The 18,261-nt window shown below is 42.1% G+C and overlaps 1 protein-coding gene across 1 annotated transcript in view; it reads right to left on the bottom strand.

Annotated features, from left to right (window-relative positions):
* rxfp1 (relaxin family peptide receptor 1) overlaps positions 1-18,261 on the bottom strand; it is a 131,989-nt gene that overhangs the window by 13,804 nt on the left and 99,924 nt on the right. Inside the window, exons 6-14 of the mRNA XM_064972675.1 lie at positions 13,462-13,533; positions 13,031-13,102; positions 12,765-12,836; positions 12,304-12,372; positions 12,143-12,214; positions 11,850-11,921; positions 10,717-10,788; positions 10,461-10,532; positions 4,034-4,105 (exon numbers count right to left, since the gene is read on the bottom strand). Coding sequence (XP_064828747.1) covers positions 4,034-4,105; positions 10,461-10,532; positions 10,717-10,788; positions 11,850-11,921; positions 12,143-12,214; positions 12,304-12,372; positions 12,765-12,836; positions 13,031-13,102; positions 13,462-13,533 — 645 coding nt within the window. The remainder of the gene's footprint in view (positions 1-4,033; positions 4,106-10,460; positions 10,533-10,716; positions 10,789-11,849; positions 11,922-12,142; positions 12,215-12,303; positions 12,373-12,764; positions 12,837-13,030; positions 13,103-13,461; positions 13,534-18,261) is intronic.

An 18,261-nucleotide genomic window follows, 5' to 3' on the forward strand; every position in this document is an offset into this window, starting at 1 on the left:
GTTTTTCAAAGACAGCTTGAGAGGATGGGGGACGTTTTACATCCTCCTAACCAACTGCTATTTTGTTTGTTTTTTTTGCAACTTTTTTTAACGTAATGTTACTGCTACCGTCTCTTATGAAGAAAAGACGGAGAAAACGGGACATTAAAAACAATAATATCTTATGTTTCCCCGAGTCATGGCTGAACGACGACACGGATAATATAGAGCTGGAGGGATTGTCCGTGCCCCCGGCAGAATAGAGAAGCTATGTCTGGTAAGACGAGGGTTGGGGGTATGTGTCTATTTTGTCAATAACAGCTGGTGTGCGATGTCTAATATTAAAGAAGTCTCGAGGTATTGCTCGCCAGAGGTAGAGTACCTTATGAGAATCTGTAGACCACACTATCTACCAAGAGAGTTCTCATCTATATTATTTGTAGCTGTCTATTTACCACCACAGACCAATACTGGCACTAAGACTGCACTCAACCAACTCTATAAGGCAAGCAAACAAGAAAATGCTAATCTAGAAACTGTGCTTCTAGTGGCCTGGGACTTTAATGCAGGCAAACTTAAATCCTTTTTACCTAATATCTACCAGCATGTCATATGTGCAACCAGAGGAAAAACATCTCTAGACCAACTTTTCTCCACACACAGATACATACAAAGCTCTCCCTCACATTCCATTTGGCAAATCTGACCATCATTCCATCCTCCTGATTCCTGCTTAAAAGGAAAAACAAATGCAGGAAGTACCAGTGACTCACTCAATACGGAAGTGGTCAGATGACGCAGATGCTACACTACAGGACTGTTTTGCTAGCACAGACTGGAATATATTCCGGGATTCATCTAATGGCATTGAGGAGTATACCACCTCAGTCACCGGCTTCATCAATAATTGCATCGACGACGTCGTCCCCACAATGACCGCACGTACATATCCCAAACAGAAGCCATGGATTACAGGCAACATCTGCATTGAGCTAAAGGCTAGAGCTGCCCCTTTCAAGGAGAGGAACACTAATCCAGACGTTTATAAGAAATCCTGCTATGCCCTCAGACGAACCATGAAACAAGCAAAGCGTCATTACAGGATTAAAATTGAATCCTACCACACCGGCTCCGAAAACTATTATGGACTGCAAAGGGAAACCCAGATGCGAGCTGCCCAGTGACGCTAGCCTACCATCACTCATTCATATATCTTTATGTACATATTCTTTATCCCTTTACACTTGTGTGTATAAGGTAGTAGTTTTGGAATTGTTAGGTTAGATTACTCGTTGGTTATTACTGCATTGTCGGAACTAGAAGCACAAGCATTTCGCTACACTCGCATTAAGATCTGCTAACAATGTGTATGTGACAAATAAATTTGATTTGATTTTGATTTGAAATACCTTGTATGCTTGCTTCGAGGCAAGCAACACTGAAGCATGCACGAGAGTACCAGCTGTTCTGGACGACTGTGTGATAACACTTTCGGTAGCCAATGTGAGCAAGACCTTTAAACAGGTCAAAGCCGCGGGGCCAGTCGGATTACCAGGACGTGTACTCAAAGCATGCGCGGACCAACTGACAAGTGTCTTCACTGACATTTTCAACTTCTCCCTGACCGAGTCCTGTTCCCAAGGAAGCGAAGGTAACCTGCCTAAGTGATTACCACCCTGTAGCACTCACGTTGATAGCCATGAAAGGCTGGGCATGGCTCACATCAACAGCATCCTCCCGGATAGCCTAGATCCACTCCAGTTCCCATACCGCCCCAACAAATCCACAGATGACGCAATCTCAATCGCACTCCACACTGTCCTTTCACATATGGACAAAAGGAACACCTATGTGAGAATGCTGTTCATTGACTACAACTCAGAGTTCAACACCATACTGCCATTTCTAAGGACTCTGGGACTAAACACCTCCCTCTGCAACTGGATCTTGGAATTCCTGACGGGCCGCCCCCAGGTGGTAAGGGTAGGCAACAACACGTCTGCCAAGCTGATCCTCAACACTGGGGCCCCTGAGGAGTGTGTACTTAGTCCCCTCCTGTACTCCCTGTTCACCCACGACTGCGTGGCCAAACACAACTCCAACACCATTAAGTTTGCTGACGACACAACGGTGGTAGGCCTGATCACAGACAATGATGAGACAGCCTATAGGGAGGAGGTCAGAGACCTGTCAGTGTGGTGCCAGGACAACAGCCTCTCCCTCAATGTGAGCAAGACAAAGGAGCTGATCGTGGACTACAGGAAAAGGCTGGCCGAAGAGGCCCCCATTAACATCGACAGGGCTGTAGTGGAGCAGGTCGAGAGTTTTTCAAGCTCCTTGGTGGCCACATCACCAACGAACTATGGTCCAAACACCAAGACAGCCGTGAAGAGGGCACGATAACACATTCCCCCCCCCCCCCAGGAGACTGAAAATGTTTGGCATGGGTCCCCAGATCCTCAAAAAGTTCTACAGCTGGTACACTCGATACCGGATCCCCCTGCATATAGCCTCGTTATTGTTATTTTATTGTGTTACTTTTGTATTATTTTTTACTTTAGTTCATTTGGTAAATATTTTCAGGAACTCTCCTTGAACTGCACTGTTGGTTAAGCACTTGTAAGAAAGCAGTAAGGTCTACACTTCTTGTATTCGGTGCATGTGACAAAGTTTGATTTGATTTGAAATGTAGCCTACACGTTTTGTGCTCTTATAGGAAGCAGTACCTCCCCATTGTTGACCTATACTTATATAACTGGGCTAATAACTCACTAACCTGCAATGAATATCAACAAATGTGCACATTTGGCTCTGATCTAAACTGATCTGAAAAGTCCATTTACTCGCAGGGATTGAAAGCTTCGCTCGTGGGCTACCGCCAGTGCACGCGCTCCAATAGAATTCCGTTGCACTCTTGCTCTGCCTATACCAAAATCACAGACTCAGTCTTGCAAAGTTACATTTGTTTTGGTTTGTTGCATTGAAAAGGGCCTGATATGATGTTGATTCGCTCACGGAAATTTTTTTGATATATAGTGCAAACTAATGGGGCAAACTCATGGAATTTCAATCTCTTGCATCTCTGCGCAGAATTGCATTTATTCTCTGCAGCAGTCCTAGAGGAAGTTCCCACGAGCGCAGTTTAGAGGGAACATTGCCTATAGGTGTACTTGATTTGCTCTCTGGGCCTGCCGGATAGATAGAGTTCCATCTTTGACACATGAAACCGATCAAAATCTGAAAACTTTTGGACTTCCGGCACTGGGGGCTGCTGAATCAAGTGCACCTACAGGCAACACTGCGAAACAAATAAATAACATAGGAACGCAAAGGCTTTATCATTGGGTTTTTTACAGAAATGTTTGGTGATCGAGGAGGAATGGCTTGGAGATCGACCTCTCAATCGGATTCGACCGGTTGGTGACCACTGCTCTAGGCAGTTCATGATCTGAAGCAATATGTGAGTAATCTCTACTTCTACCTCTGATAGGCTAGGTGGTATTTCTGCCATATTGCTTACATCTATTATGTCCTTTCAGATCTACTCAAGTCCTTAGTGTGTAGGGGTAAGGAATTGTTTCAGGGCACCTATCTGGATAGGATGCACATCCAAAGGTTGCATAGAAGCGAGATACAAAGTTGTGCAGCATATAGTGAGAGGACAAGTATTTGGTTTCAAATTCATCTCATCATGGACCAACAGTGTTTTGGGATGACCTTACTCACAGTCAGATCAATTATGTATTGCACAGCTAGTGATCACACAGTTGGGAGTGAACATCTTGAAGCTTCAGATAAGGACCTGGGGCCAGATTGACTAGGAATCTTTTACAATAGTGGTGGAAAAGTTTCCAAATGCAATGGTTTGAAAGATAAAAGGAAGAGTAAATGTTGGGATGAGGGATAAGAACTAAGAAGTGCAAATGCTTTTTAAATAAAAATCATTAAACTCAAATGTTTTTTTGCCAGGTAAAAAAAAGGATTTTGTTCAAAGTGTAATTTCGGATTTGATCATCAAATGAATTTGACAAAACAAAATGAACAAACTACTCACATGTGGGTCAATTGTTTGAGTGGTTCAAACATCCTTCGCTGTATGTTCCCAATCTCGATTCCCTCTATGCTCCTAAAAAAAGACAAGCAAACGCTGTTTCCCTTAGGAGCTCACAGAAAAACAAACTAAACAAAATATTTGAATTTCAGAGACCCTCTTTGCAACACTCTTTCCCCAAAAATTGTTGGTCTTTTACACCTTTTTTGGGGGGAAAGCTTTGATATATGACCTAAAATGCTATTTGTTTTCTTTCCTGATATGCGTGAATTAGGGAATTCCTCATGTGTGGGCCAGTGAGTGCACTCTGTTCCAATAGGATAACACATAAAATACATTGCATGTTATGTAGCCACATAATTGTATTGTATGATGAAAGGGTGCACATTGGAAGGTCACGTGCCTTTTGGTCTGGGCATGATGCAAGCTATGATTATATGTGAAATTGCATGGAATAGTCTGAAAGGGCCACAGAAATGGATGTTTAGAGAAGATGTACTAACTCTACCCAACATATATTGGGATGCAAACTCAAAATGTAACAATATTTCAACTCTATATCTGACATGGTACAGTTGTCTTCTTTATTTAAGTCCATAACCATACTTTTGTTTAAAAGTACATTTGTTTAAAACTACCAAGCAACTGTGCGACCCTGATTTAGCCCACTGCAGTAAAAGTTAAGAAAATATATTGAGCATTTTATTCCAAGAACAGCCACACTGTTGTGATAGTATGATGTGTGAATATGCTGAGTGAAGTGCTAACATTAGTAGAATTGCATTTTTAAGTTTAGTTTGGCAATGCTAGTCCCTGTGTATTTTGATTTGTAGGTATCCACAATGTTAGCTAACTAGCTAGCTGTGATAATGTTGCTATTGTTATAGAAAACCCTTGTTGTTACTAGCCAGACAAAGGAACATTTTAATTCAATCTTCATAATCCCATATAATTATATATATTATTTGCTTGCTTGCACAACATATTTTCTCCCTTTTGTTGTCACTCCTGTCACCTTGCTCTCTGATTGGCTTTAAGTATAGTTGTCGGCCACTGAGGAGCATTGCCATTTCATGGTTTAGAGCAGTCCATTGACTGCTTAAGAGGTAAGGAAAAAAACACTATACATCACCAAAAGTATGTGGACACCTGCTCGTCAAACATCTTATTCCAAAATCATGAGCATTAATATGGAGTTGGTCCCCCTTTCGCTGCTATAACTGCCTCCACTCTTCTGCGAAGGCTTTCCAGTCGATGTCGGAACATTGCTGTGGGGACTTGCTTCCATTCAGCCACGATTTTGGGCGATTAGGCCTGGCTTGCAGTCAGCGTTCCAATTCATCCCAAAGGTGTTCGATGGGGTTGAGAATTATTTATTTCAGCTTGTATTTCTTTCATTACATTCCCAGTAGGTCAGAAGTTTACATACACTCAATTAGTATTTGGTAGCATTGCTTTTATATCCTTGAACTTGGGTCAAATGTTTCGGGTAGACTTTCACAAGCTTCCCACAGTAAGTTGGGTGAATTTTGGCCCAATCCTCCTGACAAAGCTGGTGTAACTGAGCCTGCTAACAAATGTTCTATGGGATTGAGGTCAGGGCTTTGAGATGGCCACTCCAATACCTTGACTTTGTTGTCCTTGAACCATTTTGCCACAACTTTGGAAGTACGCTTGGGTCATTGTCCTTTTGGAAGACCCATTTGTGACCAAGCTTTAACTTTCTGACTGATATCTTGAGATGTTGCTTCAATATATCCACATAATTTTCCATCTTTATGATGCCATCTATTTTGTAAAGTGCACCAGTCCCTCCTGCAGCAAAGCACCCCCACAACATGATGCTGCCACCCCCGTGCTTCACTGTTGGGATGGTGTTCTTTGGCTTGCAAGCCTCCCCCTTTTCCTCCAAACATAACAAAGGTCATTATGGCCAAACAGTTCTACTTTTGTTTCATCAGACTAGAGGACATTTCTCCAAAAAGTATGATCTTTGTCCCCATGTGCTGTTGCAAACCGGAGTTTGGCTTTTTTTATGGTGGTTTTGGAGCAGTGGCTTCTTCCTTGCTGAGTGGCCTTTCAGGTTATATTGATATAGGACTCGTTTTACTGTGGATATAGATACTTTTGTATCTGTTTCCTCCAGCATCTTCACAAGGTCCTTTGCTGTTGTTCTGGGATTGATTTGCACTTTTCGCACCAAAGTACGTTTATCTCCAGGAGACAGAACGCGTCTCCTTCCTGAGCGTTATGAAAGCTGCGTGGTCCCATGGTGTTTATACTTGCGTACTATTGTTTGTGCATATGAACATGGTACATTCAGGCGTTTGGAAATTGCTTAAGGATAAACCAGACTTGTGGAGGTCTACAATTTTTTTTCAGAGACCTTGGCTGATTTCTTTTGATTTTTTTCCACGATTTCAAGCAGAGGCACTGAGGTTGAAGGTAGGCTTTGAAATACATCCACAGGTACACCTCCAATTGACTCAAATGATGTCAATTAGCCTATCAGAAGCTTCTAAAACCATGACATCATTTTCTGGAATTTTCCAAGCTGTTTAAAGGCACAGTCAATTTAGTGTATGTAAACTTCTGACCCACTGGAATTGTGATGCAGTGAACTATAAGTGAAATAATCTGTCTGTAAACAATTGTTGGAAAAATGACTTGTGTCATGCACAAAGTAGATGCCCTAATCGACTTACCAAAACTATAGTTTGTTAACAAGAAATTTGTGGAGCGGTTGAAAAACGAGTTGTAATGACTCCAACCTAAGTGTATGTAAACTTCGACTGTATATTATTCAATGATTGTTTATGGGCTAATAGCAGTAAGGCCAAATTCACTGTTTCATCAAATACATATTTTTGTGTGTATATATATGTGTGTGTTTTATACCTACAGTGTCAGGACCCGGTTACGAACCTGGGTCTCCGGAGTGAGAAACAGTCACTTAACCAACTGAGCCACGAATAGTCAGCAGAACCCAGAAGATGAGGCAGACACAGCAGTACTTAAGACGGTGTATTTAATAAAGTAAAGAGGAGAAGTCCTTCAATACAAAAAATGGCAAATCCAAAAGGTGGTAGGAATAGCACAAAAAAGCCTCAAGAGATACTCGAAAACAAAAACAGAATTCCACAAGAGCATCCACCGGAATCGACAAGAATACACAGAACACTAGGGCTGGGTGCTAACATACAAACACAGAGCACAGAACTGAGGGAAACTAAGGGTTTAAATACAATCAGGGGAAACGAGGCACAGGTGCAAATAATAATGGGGAACAAGGGAAAAAACATAAGGTCAAAAAGCACAATGGGGGCATCTAGTGACCAAAACCCGGAACAACCCTGGCCAAATCCTGACATACAGGGGTCCTAAAATTAACAATAGGATCTTTGGTAAGAAAATCTTTAACATTTTCATATGTTAGCTTAGTAGAAATCCAGTCCGGGCACTATGAATGATCTCTCAAATTATTATTACTTTAAAAGTGTTTTATAAATGTGTGAATAACTAGCTTACTAACATTAACACGTGCGAGTGTCACGCCCTGGTCTAAGTATTTTGTGTTTTCTTCATTTATTTGGTCAGGCCAGGGTGTGGCATGGGTTTTGTGGTGTGTTTTTGTATTGTTTTTTTTCCACATGTATTGGGATGATAGCTTAGTGGGGTGTTCTAAGTGTATCTATGGTTGTCTGAAGTGGTTCTCAATCAGAGGCAGGTGTTTATCGTTGTCTCTGATTGGGAACCATATTTAGGCAGCCATATTCTTTGAGTGTTTCGTGGGTGATTGTCCTTATTGTCCTTATGTCCTTTTGTCCCTGTTCTGTGTTAATTTACACCAGTATAGGCTGTTTCGGTTGTTGTTACGTTTGTTGTTTTTGTAATTGATTCGTGTTTACTTTTGTTTATTAAACATGGATCGCAATCTACACGCTGCATTTTGGTCCGACTCTCCTTCGCACATAGAAAACCATAACAGAATCACCCACCACAACAGGACCAAGCGGCGTGGTGACAGGCAGCGGCAGCAGGAGCAACAAAGTTTGGACTATACAACTTGGGAGGAAATAGACATGTGGGCGGTGCCGTAGCCCGCCTGGGATTCTCTGGAGCAGTGCGAAAAGGGTTATAGGAGAATGGAGTTGGAGAGACAAGCACGGCGGCGCGGAAGGAAGCCCGAGAGTCAGCCCAAAAAAATTCTTGGGGGGGGCTCAGGGAGAGTGTGGCAGAGTCAGGAGTCAGACCTGAGCCAACTCCCCTTGTTTATCGTGAGGAGCCAAGGAGGAGACCAGAACCAGAGCCGGTATTGGAGGTGAGCGAAGCAGAGACTGTGAAGGAGTTAATGGGGAAATTGGAGGAGAGAGTTATGAGGGAGTTGCTGTTGTTGGTGCTTTAAGCATGGAATTCGCCCGACGGAGCATGTCGGGGATTTGATGGCACCTGGGTCAGCGCTCCATACTCGTCCTGAGGTGCGTTAGTCGGCTGGTGAAGATTGTGCCAGCCTCACGCACCAGGCCTCCTGTGCACCTCCCTAGCCTTGCACGTCCTGTGCCAGCCCTGCTCTCAAATTCTCCAGTACGCCTTCACGGTCCAGCCCATCCTGTGCCACCTCCACACACCAGCCCTCCGGTGGCAGCTCCCCGCACCAGGCTTCCTGTGCGTGTCCTCGGCCCAGTACCACCAGTGCCAGCACCACGCACCAGGCCTTCAGTGCGCTTCACCTGTCCAGCGCTGCCGGAGACTCCCGCCTGTTTAGCGCTGCCAGAGCCTTCCTCCTCTCCAGGGCTGCCGGAGTCTCTGGCCTCTCCAGCGCTGCCAGAGCCTTCCTCCTCTCCTGTGCTGCCGGAGTCTCCCGCCTGTTTAGCGCTGCCAGAGCCTTCCTCCTCTACAGAGCTGCTGGAGTCTCCTGCATGTTCAGTGCAGCCAGAGCTGCCAGTCTGCATGGAGCAGCCAGAGCTGCCAGTCTGCATGGAGCAGCCAGAGCTGCCAGTCTGCATGGAGCAGCCAGAGCTGCCAGTCTGCATGGAGCAGCTAGAGCTGCCAGTCTGTAAGGAGCTGCCAGTCTGTAAGGAGCTGCCAGTCTGCAAGTAGCTGCCAGAGCTGCCAGTCTGCATGGAGCTGCCAGAGCTGCCAGTCTGCAAGAAGCCGCCAGAGCTGCCAGTCTGCAAGAAGCCGCCAGAGCCGTCAGTCAGCATGGAGCAGCCAGAGCCGCCAGTCAGCATGGAGCAGCCAGAGCCGTCAGTCTGCCAGGATCCGCCAGTCAGCCAGACTCTTCCAGATCCGCCAGTCTGCCAGACTCTTCCAGATCCGCCAGTCAGCCAGACTCTTCCAGATCCGCCAGTCAGCCAGGATCTTCCAGATCCGCCAGTCAGCCAGACTCTTCCAGATCCGCCAGACTCTTCCAGATCCGCCAGTCAGCCAGACTCTTCCAGATCCGCCAGTCAGCCAGACTCTTCCAGATCCGCCAGTCAGCCAGACTCTTCCAGATCCGCCAGTCAGCCAGACTCTGCCAGAACTGCCAGCCAGCCAGGATCTGCCAGAGCCAACTACCTGCCTGAGCTTCCCCTCAGTGCCGAGCTTCCCCTCAGTGCCGAGCTGCCCCTCAGTCCCGAGCTGCCCCTCAGTCCCGAGCTGCCCCTCAGTCCCGAGCTGCCCCTCAGTCCCGAGCTGCCCCTCAGTCCAGTGGGGTCCTGGGGGAGGACTACTAGGCCATGGTCGGCGGCGAGGGTGGCCTATCTAAGGACGCGAGGAAGAGGGACTAAGACTTTGATAGAGTGGGGTCCACGTCCCGCGCCGGAGCCGCCACCGTGGACAGACGCCCACCCGGACCCTCCCCTATGGGTTTTGGTGTGCGGCCGGGAGTACGCACCTTGGGGGGGGTTCTGTCACGCCCTGGTCTAAGTATTTTGTGTTTTCTTCATTTATTTGCTCAGGCCAGGGTGTGGCATGGGTTTTTGTATGTGGTGTGTTTTTGTATTGTTTTTTTTCTCACATGTATTGGGATGATAGCTTAGTGGGGTGTTCTAGGTGTATCTATGGCTGTCTGAAGTGGTTCTCAATCAGAGGCAGGTGTTTATCGTTGTCTCTGATTGGGAACCATATTTAGGCAGCCATATTCTTTGAGTGTTTCGTGGGTGATTGTCCTTATTCCCCTGTTCTGTGTTAATTTACACCAGTATAGGCTGTTTCGGTTTTCGTTATGTTTGTTGTTTTTGTAATTGATTTGTATTTACTTTTGTTTATTAAACATGGATCGCAATCTACACGCCGCATTTTGGTCCGACTCTCCTTCGCACATAGAAAACCGTAACAGCGAGTAATGATTCATGAATGATAAACAAACTACTCTACTGATGCTTTTCCCTTTCAAGTGTAACATGCATGCACAAAGTGAGCAGTAAAACAAACAATGGCTACTTACAAGGATTTCAATTTATGCAAGTTATCAAAGTGGTCAACTTGGAGATCCACGATAGGGTTACACGAGATGTTCCTAAAAAACATGTAAAAGCATTGACATCAGAGCTCCAGTAACAGCATCAATTATAAGACATAATATTTAACAAGAACTATAGCACCATAGCCGTATAACAATGTCTTTCAACGTTAGAGCAACAAAAACATATAACATATTCAAAGAATGTTTGTGCATAGATCTGACTGTGGCTCTAACTTACAGCTGTAGTAAATCTCCCAGATGAACAAAGAGATTGGGAGGGATTGCCACGAGTCTGTTGCTGGACAGATCTCTGTGGAGACAAAGCTATTTACTGGACAAACTACAAGAACCAATATACCACAGCATTGTTGAATACTCATTTATGACTGGCCAGAAGGGCATTCTAGAATGAGCATTAAAACTAGATAACGGGACAGTTGGAAAAGATATCGGGAAATCATGCAATCATGACACAATATAAGGCGACACATGCAGACCATACTTGCTACAAAGCTACAGAAAGCTAAACCAACAACTACACAAACCAACATTGGATACATTGTAAACGCAGGTCCAACGACAAACGTAGCTCGCCAGACATGTTTTTTTTTTGAGCATCTGATGACCTAAAATGGTGAGTGATGAACATACTGTAATGAAATAGCAGGGAGCAGGTCTCGAACCATCGACCTCCGAGCCCGAGGTCCGGCGCGCTATCGACTGTGCCGCAAAAGCATGCTCCCTCCTTTCAAAGAGCGCGTCCTCGCGCTTGCTTGCGACTCTACGTCTTACAGGAACGCGCTCACCGGCCAAGCACACGCACGGTCGTAGTTGCATTGATAAAGTATGAATTTGTTTCTAAAAAGATATATATTTTTTAAAATAAGTTATTTCTACCGGTAAATGTGTGCTTCAGTACTGTTTTCTTTGGCAACTGTTGTATAAGGAGGATAGACACCTCCATCTGTACATTACCTTTGAAATAATAGAGTCCATTTTTCAAAGGTAATGTACAGAACGGAGGCATTTATCCAGTACTTATACAGTGGATGGAACTTACACAAGGTTTACATGACCACCTGTTCTGCAAATCCAGAAACAAGTGTAAATGCATGTCAGAATAATTGTTTGGATTCACCAAAAACTCATAAAATATAAATCATAATCAACATCTTGGCCTGGGAACATGTTGTATATTTATAGTGCAGTCTGTACTGATTTATATGGTATTATCTGAATTCTTTTTTTTTAAAGTCAGTGGAATAGGTGAAGATATCTCTGTGTCTGGGACTCAAAATTAACTGTGTTTGGGTATGACAGAGGAAAATGTCAAGCAATTTCATGTCTTGAGGCATACAAAACACAACTTACAATTCCCCAAGTTTCTTTAGAAATGAGAACGCCTGTTCATGTATGCGACTGATTCTGTTCTTCTGTAGGACACTAAAAAGAGTTAAGGAAAGATTGTCAAAACAAGGATTATAAAACAGACAGACATTTTCTCCCTTTATTATCTTCTCTGTTGGTTCTAAAAGCAATTTAACCAGATTGTTGTTTTGGGGTCCACTATTTAGAATCCCTTAGGGAAACAAATAGATGTTGATATTTGGAATTGTAATGGTTATAGCCTAGTGAGAAAGCCAAGGACACTAAGTCACACTTACAGCACAGTCATCATGTTGCACGACCAGAATGTTACATTTCCAACACTTTCAATTTGATTTCCCTCCATGTCCCTGGAGACACACAAGCGCACAAAAACATATTTTGAAAGTAACATCATGTTGATAACAAAGCTCTTTGATTTGTTGACTTCCAAACGTACAGCCAGTTTAGTCGTGGCATTTCCAGGCAGATGTCATCCAGCTTTGTCAGAGCGTTGTTCAACAAAACCCTGTGAACAAAAAACAAAACAAGAGCGGTCTGATTTGTGTGCCATTCAAAGAAAACAACACTCACTGCCAAAATACTTTAGCATATCACATTGGCCCTTTAATAATACTAGAGCACTTCAATAAAGTGCATATAAAAGCATAGACGTGGGAAGTCGTTTGGGGGTGGGGGTGCCCCAGTACTACAGCAGTCCAGTGCAATATTTTTGTGAATTATTTTTTTCTTAAAAATAAATAAATAAATACAAATAATAGTATTATTTTTTATTCTGATTTTTTTCTGTGCAGCACCCTCAGCACCACTACTTCCCACTGCTACGTATGAAATAACTTATTAGATGGAAAAAGCTAAACAAGCCCAACTCAAGAAGGTAAAGGTAGAAATGAAACTCACAGGAGTACCAAGGAACGCAAGCCTGAAAAGGTCATGGGGGATATCTGATGGATACTGTTGTTTTCAAGGATCCTACAACCGAAGGGTAGAGTTTATTAAATTAAGTATTTGGTTGAACGTTGGTTTAAAAGGAAACTGTAGCGATACAAGCTTTGTGCGAGAGTTCTGAAGGCTGTCTAAAAATGTAGTCTTTGTACCCATTGTGTTAACAGTAGGTCTATATATGCAAACAGGATATACAGACTATGTCAGTAAGGATAACCTACAACCACTCCAGCTTGTGTAGATCTTGGAACACCCCGGGCATCAGGATGGATATCTTGTTATGGCTTAAATATCTGAAGCAGAAAATTCAGATTTTAAATATGCACATTGAATTATTTACCATTTACTTCAAACATAAGCAACTTGATAAGGAAAACTTAAATCAACAACATGCAAGGTAAAAATCTGTCGTTCTGCCCCTGAGCAAGGCAGTTAACCCACTGTTCCCCGGGTGCCGAAGACGTGGATGTCGGTTAAGGCAGCCCCCCTCACCTCCCTGATTCAGAGGGGTTGGGTTAAATGCGAAAGACACATTTCAGTTGAAGACATTCAGTTCTACAACTGACTTTTTATCCCCCTTTTCCTTTTCATTATAAAGTCCATCATAACACTGTCAAGTGCACGCATCGATGTATGAATATTACGAACTTACAGTCTTGTTAGATTGTATAGTCCTCTGAATGCGTTAGGACTCACAGCTCGAATTCTGTTATGTTGTAGATATCTGAAAAGTAGTATGTTAGAAGTATGTTAAAAATATATCTTGTTTAATTTAACATTTGCTGTGTCCAAAATATGTACTACTTACTAAAACTAAACATTGTGTACTAATAGTACATTGTGTTCAAATACTATTTTTAGTCTGACATTAATTTGTGTGTTCCTGAGAACAATTGCCACAATGACTAACAAGTGAAAATTATTTACAACAATTATAGAAGCCTCACATTTCTACATTAAAGACCTAAATATAAACGGATCCCTGTAGAACAAAATAAAAATACCAATTGGTAGATACTTTCATAGTATGTGGTTTGATTAGCTTTTTAAAAGAAGAAAATTACCCAAACAATACTGCATAGCTGACTTTATTCGAAAGATAATTCTTTTGGCAGTCAATGAGGCATGTTTTTAGTCTCCTCATCTTGCTTCTACTTCCATGCTGCCAATATGTTTCAAGGCCAATGTGATCCAGACTACTGCACTACCCCCCCCCTCCTCCTCCTTCCTGTGCTGTTCCGACCTCCAGAGCCCCCCCCCCCCCCCTCTCCTGTGCTGTTTTATAGTTGATTTCGTGCTATTGATCACATTTTGCCATTAGGATAAGTGTACATTTTGCAGTAAATCTCCTGCTCTTCTACACATTTTGTTCAAAATGTCCTGAAGCCCAAGGCAAAAAATATATAATAAGCCCAAGGCAAATAATATATAATAAGTATCTCGTGTGAACAACTTAGTATCTCGTTCGAATGACTTAAGTCATTCAAATGAGATATTAAGTTGTTCAAACAAGATACTAAGTCATTTGAATGACTCATTATCTTGTTTGAACGACTTTAAAGTTATTTTGTCTAATTATGCCTCATTTGTTATGCAGCTTGTCAGACCATATAATGGTTGCTGTGGCCATTCATTCACTGACTCTAACCATTGATAGGATTATTCATTGTCAGTTCTTTGATAGCCTAAAGCAGGGCTGGTTTTAGGGCCAGGATGATACCAGTATTGCCATCGTCCAGGGGTAGGCCGTCATTGTAAATAAGAATTTGTTCTTAACTGACTTGCGTAGTTAAATAAATGTGAAGGAACGTGTGAAGATGCTGGAGTAAACAGGTACAAATGTATCTATATCCACAGTAAAATTAGTCCTATATCGACATAACCTGAAAGGTCGCTCAGCAAGGAAGAAGCCACTGCTCCAAAACCAACATAAAAAATCCAGACTACGGTTTGCAACTGCACATGAGGTGAAAGATCATACTTTTTGGAAAATATCCTCTTGTCTGATGAAACAAAAATAGAACTGTTTGGCCATAATGACCATCGTTATGTTTGGAGGAAAAAGGGGAAGGCATGCAAGCCGAATAACACCATCCCAACCGTGAAGCACGGGGGTGGCAGCATCATGTTGTGGGGGTGCTGTGCGCTTCACAAAGTAGTTGACGTCATAAGGAGGACAATTATGTGGATATATAGAAGCAACATCTCAAGACATCAGTCAGGAAGTTAAAGCTTGGTCTCAAATGGGTCTTCCAAATGGACAATGACCCCAAACATACTTCCAAAGTTGTGGAAAAATGGCTTAAGGACAACAAAGTCAAGGTATTGAAGTGGCCATCACAAAGCCCTGACCTCAATCCTATAGAAACTTTGTGGGCAGAACTTAAAAAACATGTGCGAGCAAGGAGGCCTACAAACCTGATTCCGTTACACCAGCTCTGTCAGGAGGAATGGGCCAAAATTCACCCAACTTATTGTGGGAAGCTTGTGGAAGGCTACCTGAAACGTTTGAACCAAGTTAAACAATTTAAAGGCAATGAGTGTATGTAAAATTCTGACCCACTGGGAATGTGATGAAAGAACTGATAGCTGAAATAAATCATTTTCTACTATTAATCTGACATTTCACATTTTTAAAATAAAGTGGTGTTCCTAATTGACCTAAGACAGGGATTTTTTGCTAGGATTAAATGTACTTGGCAAAGGTGTATGTAAACGTCCGACTTCAACTGTACATGTAGGAATGTTAGTGGGAATATTGTCCCAATATAAACAAGAGAAAGGAGAATGGAATATATTTGAAAAGCCTAACATTTTAAAATACATTGTGATGAAGCCCCCCCATATACTATTTAAAAAAATATATATATATATATATACTGTACACTACCATTCAAAAGTTTGGGATCACTTAGACATTTCCTTGTTTTTGAAAGAAAACCACAGTTTTTGTACATTGAAATAACATCAAATTGATCAGAAATACAGTGTAGACAATGTTAATGTTGTAAATGATTATTGTAGCTGGAAATGGCAGATTTTTAATGGAATATCTACATAGGCGTACAGAGGACCATTATCCGCAACCATCACTCCTGTGTTCCAATGGCACGCTGTGTTAGCTAACCTAAGTTTATCATTTTAAAAGGCTAATTGATCTTTAGAAAACCCTTTTGCAATTATGTTAGCACAGCTGAAAACTGTTGAGCTGATTAAAGAAGCCATATAACTGGCCTTCTTTAGACTAGTTGAGTATTTGGAGCATCAGCATTTGTGGGTTCGATTACAGGCTCAAAATGGCCAGAAACAAAGAACTTTCTTCTGAAACTCATCAGTCTCTTCTTGTTCTTGTTCTGAGAAGTGGTTCTATTCCATGCAATACATTGCCAAGAAACTGAAGATCTCGTACAACGCTGTGTGCTACTCCCTTTACAGAACAGCGCAAACGGCTCTATCCAGAATAGAAAGAGGAGTGGGAGGCCCCGGTGTACAACTGAGCAAGAGGACAAGTACATTAGAGTGTCTAGTTTAAGAAACAGACGCTTCACAAGTCCTCAACTGGCAGCCTTATTAAATAGTACCTGCTAAAACACCAGTCTCATCGTCAACACTGAAGAGGCGACTCTGGGATGCTGGCCTTCTAGGCAGCTGTTGCAAGGGAAAAGCCATATCTCAGTCTGGCCAATAAAAATAAAAGATTAAGATGGGAAAAAGAACACAGACACTGGACAGAGGAACTCTGCCTAGAAGGCCAGCATCCCGGACTCGCCTCTTCACTGTTGACCTTGAGACTGGTGTTTTAGTCACCAAGGGCATGCGCAATGGTGATATCACCAAAAGAGTGATTTGTGATTTCAGACCAGGCGTGGCAGAAGGCATGAAGATCACTGCTCTGCTTCAAATGCCCTGATTGATAAAAATGCCACTATGTAATTGTGACAATTTTGTTTACCAAAGACCCCACAATTAGGCATTTGTTAAACTTCTTCCTGCGAAGTGTAAGGTAGTAATTTATTATTATTATTATTTTTGCTATTAATGCATGAGGCTATAAAACTGCAACAGGAAGTTGATCCCTGCAATGCAAAGATTTATTTTGCAACCCTTCCTCCAAATCTATCCATTACGCAAGGTTCTCCCTATGAAGTACTCCATTTCAGGATGCTTTCAAAACAATACTTTTTCTTTGCCTTATCATCAAATTAAAAGATTGCTGTCATGGGTGCGATTGAAAATCGTATAGATTACTTATGTTTCTGTAAACCATTAGCCAACACTTCAAACATTTAACAGTGTCATCATGAAAGTTTACTTTCTCTTCATTTTATTTCAGTAATTACATTTATTTTTTCCTGTTACCTTTTGAAGTAAAGGCCTATCACAATCCTCTTTTTGTAGGTGATTCTGGTAGGCTAATAAAAGCATGTTGTTCGCAGCATAAACTATTATTATTATTTCTGAAGTTCATTCATTTATTAGTGATGGATACTTTAACTGTGCGTTTAGGTTACTGTTATTAAAGCACTCACATAGGCTACTTCTCTGCCAGATTGTGTGAGATAACTAGTCTTATCGGTAAGTGTGGTCTAAGCAATCCCCTTATGGTATCATGTTACCTCCCTACATTGAATGCACATGTAACGCAAGTCAACTAATGTTGAATACTTATCAGTACTAGTGAGATTCCAGTAACCAATCATATATTGCTAGTGATATGTTTAAATTGACAGCTATTTACAAATCAGCTGTCAGAAGCTGCATGACAAGCAGTTTATTTTGAGCCAATCAAAACTCAATATTCTCTTAGTCTCTGTCCTAACCTCACGTTATACATCAGTTGGCGCCAACATGCTAAAAACAAAAGCTAAAAAGGAACATGAAAAGCTACCGCCATTCCATGGTAGAAAAACTATGTTTCAAATTGTTGAGGAGTTGTATAAAACTGAACTAAAAAGAGAGAACTGGATATTAACACTCACTTATCAATACGAACGTGCTGTGAATTGATTGAGGGGATCTGTTTTTATAAAGTTATCCACTTTGTAGTTATGGTGTATTGTGTGTAGATTGATGAGGGGGAAAAAACAATTTAATCCATTTTAGAATAAGGAAGCAACATAACAAAATGTGGAAAAAGTAAAGGTGTCTGAATACTTTCCGAATGCACTGTATAGGCTACTGTGGGTGGGGTAGGCTAAATAATTATTACAGAATAGGCCTAATTCAAAAAATTGTGATAGAGGAAATAAAAAATGCTAGGCAGAGCAGTACCAGAGTGGGAAAGGAGGCAAACACAATTGTTTAAATCTGCTCATATTAAACTCTGCTCCTTGCTCCACACTCGCCAACTTTCAGTCTCTGGCATTCAAAAGCAGCCCTGCATTATATATTATTTTTACCACCTTTTTCTCCCCAATTTTGATCTTGTTACATCGCTGCAACTCCCCACCGG

Source organism: Oncorhynchus masou, chromosome 9, assembly GCF_036934945.1.
Source record: "Oncorhynchus masou masou isolate Uvic2021 chromosome 9, UVic_Omas_1.1, whole genome shotgun sequence".
Classification (NCBI taxonomy): domain Eukaryota; kingdom Metazoa; phylum Chordata; class Actinopteri; order Salmoniformes; family Salmonidae; genus Oncorhynchus; species Oncorhynchus masou.